General features: G+C 34.6%; 1 protein-coding gene across 3 annotated transcripts in view; it reads left to right on the forward strand.

Moving 5' to 3' along the window:
* Kiaa0408 (KIAA0408 ortholog) overlaps window positions 1-5878 on the forward strand; it is a 32246-nt gene extending 26368 nt beyond the window's left edge. For all 3 annotated transcript variants that reach the window (XM_023564544.2, XM_063232893.1, XM_013151055.3), the window contains one exon: window positions 2585-5878. In XM_023564544.2, coding sequence (XP_023420312.2) covers window positions 2585-2758 — 174 coding nt within the window. In that variant the 3' untranslated portion in view covers window positions 2759-5878. The remainder of the gene's footprint in view (window positions 1-2584) is intronic.
* The last annotated feature ends 327 nt before the right edge of the window (window positions 5879-6205 follow it).

The following is a 6205-nucleotide window of genomic DNA, read 5'->3' on the forward strand; positions in this document are numbered from 1 at the left end:
AGTTCAGTGGCCCGGGCATTCACATCAATAGAAGGCAGACACATGTTTTGGCATCTTCTTGGCTCCTAGATCTTTTGCAAATAAATACACCTCAACATGAACTTAACATGTAGCTTTTAAGAATGGGACCAGCACCTTATAACTTTTTTAAACAAATGAATAAATGACATTAATATAGTAAGTGGATTTAAGAACTTTGGAAAGATCAAAGACCTGCTGTCTATTTTTTTAGTTGAGAATGTAAATTTGTAGATTTACGTAACTTTACTCCTTAAAAAGTTGTTTTTAAGGATCTAGAAAATATTTGTCAAAATAACTTTGACTTTGTAGTTATTAAATATGTGTCCAGTTCAGTCATATTTAGTATATGATTATATTCCATAGGGTTGGTCACATAACATGAATATTGGTAACATACAAATTTTAAACAGTACCAAATAAAGTTCTCTTATCTGTAGAACTAAATGATAGTATATAGAAAAAGGTTATTCTTATTTGCATATATTCCTAGCTTGACAATTGCCAAAAAGTGAATATTTAAATTGTCCTTTTAAAAAATCCTGTCCAATTAAGAAAATACAGTCTGCATTAAGTATAGGAGGAAAAGAGATCAAAGAAATTGATATTTAAAACAAAAAACTATAAACTAATTCATTTTCGTGCATGTAAGTTTTTAAGAACAAAACATACAGAAGATTACAAGAACTTACATTTCCAGTGTTGCTAAAATTTATATAGTCTGTATTTTAAACCTTGCAGATTGCCTTCTGGTATAAAAAAAATGTGTCTTTTAAATTCTTTACAAATATGTGTTTCATCCGTCTTATCAAAAACTTTGTTTTCAGAGGGTAAAATTAATTAGCCTCCATTTATATTTCTTTATTTTTCAATTGAGCCTTTAGCTAGGAATATAGCTGGAGACAGAGAGATGAAAACTTGTCTACATTGAGCAACAAAAATTCTCACTAACTAATAAGAATTGCAAAATGTATCCTTTTTTATTTTTATTTTTTCCGTTTAGGATTTGGAGCAGGAAATCTATAGATTCTTGGGAGTATTTTTCCTTTGTTCTTTGTTTAGTTTTCCCTTGAGAATAAATTTTAAAAATAAATCTCCAAATAGAAAAAGGATCCAGGTTATTATCAGATTGTGACTGAAATAATAGAAACTGAGTCCATCCATTCACACTGTCCATCTCAAATCAAAGAGCACAGATGTGTTAAGAAAGTCAGTCAGATGCAAGTGACATGGAAGCTTCTTGATTGCTTAATTGTTAGTGTCAAATGATGTTCTTCCTTAAAAATAAAAAGAAAGAGAGAGTAAAATGAAAGAAAGAAAAAAGAAAGATTTTCACTTGTCAGAAGATGGCCAATATAGAGAGCACCTTTTATGAATAATTAGAATGAAATTGTATTAAAATGTTTTAGGGATTTTGGTGTAGGTTAGTGGTAGTATACCTGCCTAGTATAAATGAGGTCCTGATTTTCATCCTCAGCACTAAACACACGAAATAATTTGAATGATAATTTGACCAAGCTATTCCCCTTCTATGTGTATTCCCAAAACAGTTAAAGACATCACAGTACTATGATTGTTGCATACTGTGTTTATAACAGCACAATTCATAATAGCTAAGTCGTGGAAGCAGGCTATAAACAAATAAGTGGATAAAGAAAATGTGGTGCTTATCCACAGTGGAGACTACTCTGCCATAAAGAAAAACAAGTGAGTCATGTCATTTGTAGGAAAATGGAGGCACCTTGAGACCTAATTCATAAATCAGACATATAAGCTTAAATATCACATGGTTTTATTCTATGAGAAACCCAAAATATAAATAAAGAGCAAAATAAAAGACAGCAGGAAGCAGAGAGATAAATATTTCTTAAGTAGAAAGGACATTAAGAAATGGAAGGAAGGAAAAGGAGAGAAAGAATTTTTTAAAGGAATTAAGATATTTTGTGTATGTGTACCAACTCCTCACAGGGAATGTAGACTGCACACATGGACTAATAAAAATCAGCCAATCAATCAATGAAACTCTTGTGAAATACTTGCATGATCAGTGATCCTTGTTTTAAAAAAATAGGGTCAAATGAGTCATTTGGTTTGTCTGCTTTTGATTTATGATCTCTAAAAGTCAATGAGTCAATAACCTGAGATGAGTAGGAAGTTCTTCCATAAATTTCCCATTAATAAACATCCTACTTCCATCATGTTGAGGTTATTTTACTTCATTTTTCTCTTGCATTCATACTTCTACAAAGAGATAATATCCATATTAAAATTGGAATTTGTGTTTGGTGGTGTAAGCTCAGTGGTGTAAGCACCTTGCTGGCAAGGTGGTCATGAGTTCAATCCCTGGCACACACACACAAAAAAATGGAATTTATTAAAACATGATGCGTTAGGTTACACATATTAGGCAGATAACCTTGTTTAGTTTTTAGTTCATAAGTTTCTTGTTCATAGTTTTCTTGTTCATAAATGTCGTAAGGCATCGATCCCATGCTTGGGATCTGTAGTACATGACGCCCTTTGTTGGTGCTGTGTAGTGAGATTAATGCCTTCTTTTATGTCCCAGGAATCCATGGCTGTGAAAGCCACACATGGAAAAGGATTTTTACGTCCTGCAAGGCCAGCAAATCGCCGCCTCCCATCCAGATGGGCATCCAGATCTCCATCAGCACCCCCTGCCTTGCGGAGGACTGCCCCCAGCCACACCATTTCCCTCCTGTCTGAAACACCAGTGGTTTAAGTCTGTAGTCTGCATTGCTAGATTACAAAAGTTCTATTCCTGATTGCCAAACCAAACATTCTGAGTGTTTACAGCTAAGTCCTGTTCTCTCCTCTGTCTTTCAAGATCACTGGGACAAGCAATGTAAATTTTAACTTCCCATCAGTCTTCAGTGTTTTTAACCTATAGATTAATGATTTCCTTGTATTTTTATTTCGTAGATCAGAATTTTTAATGTCATGGTCATTACCTCCCCCGTGTGATTTAAGTTGAAACAGTGTATAATACTGTATATTCTAACTTTCTTGCAAGTGGTAGAAAGCAAGGTTATATGCATGGCCATGTGTTTGTAGGTGCATGTCTTTCAATAGGAAGTACTCCTATGTATTTAGATAAGAAAAACGTATGTGCTAGTGTCGACTTTGAAATTATAATATGTGCACCTATATATTCTTTGTGTTTATTTAAAAGTTTTGAAAATATACATTACTATTTATATTTTATATACCTTTTAATAGGTATCTGCCTAAAAGCATTTGAAGTTCATATATCAATGAACCACTTACTTGGCTCACAAGTACATTGAAAAATAAGAATTATACACGTATCTAACATCAGGAGTTTTCTAAACACACCTTATAAATGACTTCTTAACCTATTTATAAGGATAAACTAATACTGTTGACTTTTCCTGTTTATTCTTTTAAATAGAAGTCACAAGTTTAACAGATCATTCTTCTAAAGCAAGCTAAAGTGTTGATAAGTGCTTTTATACATCACATGGTGGTCTCAAATGGCTTTAACTGTATACTTGATTTTCTGAGCCAGTGTCATGAGACTACCTTACGAACAACATGACTAAGTAATGAATTTATTTTATCAGCATCAGTAAAGGGCATTCCTTAAATGGGATGCAGAAACTTTACATCATATTGAATATTCCCTTTCTGTTAAAATCGTGGTAAGCTTTTAGTTTTGCTTTATCTGGAGTTATACATATTTAAAGGTAAGTTGTTCTTTCTTCCCTTTCTTAACCTTTTCCCTAAACTTGTAGACAGCCTAAAATTCAGGTTTTTATTATTATTAACAAGAAAGATCAGGAATAATATTTCATTGAAAGCTCTAGGTTACAGTATATTTCCTATGGTGTGCTATCAAAATAAAAAAAGCCTTAAACTAAACTTTGGCACCCATAGTAGCATATGGAACAGAAATGTGTATCTTGGCTACAATTTCCATACACAGAATGAATAAAATCTTGAAAATTGATATAAAAAAGAATGTTTAAGACCTTAGAATTTCACACGAAGGATCGATCTTACAAGCAACTTTTTCTCTTTTGTGTCCATTTAAAACGAACTTTGTTATGGTGTTATTTACACATTAACTACATTTAGGCTTTTCCTTTACACCAAAAGATAGTAAGAAATTCTTACATCAATCATAATGAAGGGCCTTCTCCTCATGATGCTCCGACGACTTAGAGGAATTCATTTTATTATATACTGCCTAGGGGTAAAGTAAACAATTTGAAAATTTCAGACAGCCTTAACAGGCTCAAGACTGTAGCATGGCTATGGCTTGAATCGTGCTTTACAAGAAGGAGAACTCCAAGGGATAAAGTGAGTTCTAGGATGTGAGTTGTGATTGATCCAATGGTAAATAAGGGTTACAGGCCTGTTCTTCTAACTCTCATTTCCTGGAGTTAGCTTTTTCTGCAAGAAATCCGTGAAAGAAAAGTAACGTTGCCCTGAAGTGTTAGTCCTCTAACTATGTGCTTTATCTGCCAGAGGGGAGAAAGTCATGAAAAAGTGACACCGCAGGGCATGAGAAGCAGGCCAGGTAGCAGGGTGGGGCTTTGCGTGGTGATGCCCAAGAACTGTGCAGTGCCTCTTCCTCTCCGTCTTGTGTCTCAGGCAGTCTGACACCATCTATAGTCCCTGCCTTTAACCGACATATCTGAATCCTCAGGATCTCATCTTCACAAAATGAAATTCCTCAGTTCTTTTCCATAATTGCTAAAGCAACAGTCGTGGGAGTCAGGACTAAGATTATGGGTATCCTTATAAAAAGAAAGTAATGCAAAATACTTGATGAGCGGCCCGATTTGTAAGCAGTGACATGAGCAGATACCTGAACAGCTATGGGTCGTCATTCTTGGTCATTTTCTTCCCTGAGACTTACCTTTGTGATCTGTAAACCGACTCCTTTGCCAGACTTCACAAAAAGCCTCTTTCCCTTTATGGTCTGAATGAACCACTAGACTCATTTTAACTCCTTGTTATGTTGACTGAAATGGTAGAACTTTGGATCTGAAAAATAATTATTATCTAGTCTAAGCCCTAGAATTTAAAATGGAAGAAACAAATTTTGTGTTCTCCTTTTAAATATTTTATCATGTTTTCATGAAAAAACCTATCAGGTAACATTTGAAAACATTTTGGCTGTGTCGTGATTTTTAACTCATAAATTTTCTACTTTAGATCGGCATTTTCTTCCCCCCAAGTATATCTTTCATGTTCCAAGCATTGCAGGACTTAAGGAATTTATTGATATTTATAAAAATTATTTAAATACACCTATTTGTAAATGTTTTCCCTAAATAATTTGGGAAGGATGGTCCTGCATTATTTCATGAAGAATGACTGATAGTATCAGCTGAACTGAGGAAAAGAGTAAGAATGAAACAGAAGAAAGTGCTGGGTGTGTGTGTGTGTGTATGTGAGCGTATGTGTGCGCACGTGTGAGTGTGTGTGTGTGTGTGTGTGTGTGTTGCCCCCTGCTCTCACAGAAATTCTAGATCTTGCCTTGCGTCTGACAGCCCAGTGTAAAACTATAGAGGATGCTCTGTATAATCCACTGTTTAAACACTTATGTGTAAATCTTCACTTGTGTTCTTACAGAGATAGTGAAGATGATATTTCATTTGGTTTATTTTACCCTAAAACATGATTGATTTCAATAGCAGTGATTTAGCCAGGGTCCATATCACCTGGACCAAAAAAAAAAAAAAAAAAAGTACCTGCTTCCCTAAAAAGATCTCTAAAATTATCTCTAGGCATACTTGCTGATAAACGGTTACTTGATATTGAAATCTCCTTTGATTCTTGGACGTTAATAAATAAAATAAGCTTGGAAACACCCTTGTGGTATTTGTATACATCTAGAATATTTCTGTTTTCCTCTTGTACAGTGTATTCTAGTAAAACCCAGTCTTAAGTCTCAATTCAAGTATTTCAATATAGCTCCTCCCCAGATTCCTTTAAATGATGGAATTTAAGGCAAACGTGCTGCTAACCATACACAAGCCTATGTAGTTTCTCACACAGTGACAACCACTCTGTGTCCATTTAGCTGCTCAGTGAATTTGATGGAAGTCTTCTTTGTCTGAGACAAGTATTCACTCTGCAGTTCAGGTTGGCTTTAAATTTACTTTGTAGCCCAGGCTGGCCTCGAACTCAGCAGTCC

Source organism: Cavia porcellus, unplaced genomic scaffold (genome assembly GCF_034190915.1).
Source record: "Cavia porcellus strain 051 isolate PalLab524CR breed Dunkin Hartley unplaced genomic scaffold, mCavPor4.1 scaffold_22, whole genome shotgun sequence".
NCBI lineage: Eukaryota > Metazoa > Chordata > Mammalia > Rodentia > Caviidae > Cavia > Cavia porcellus.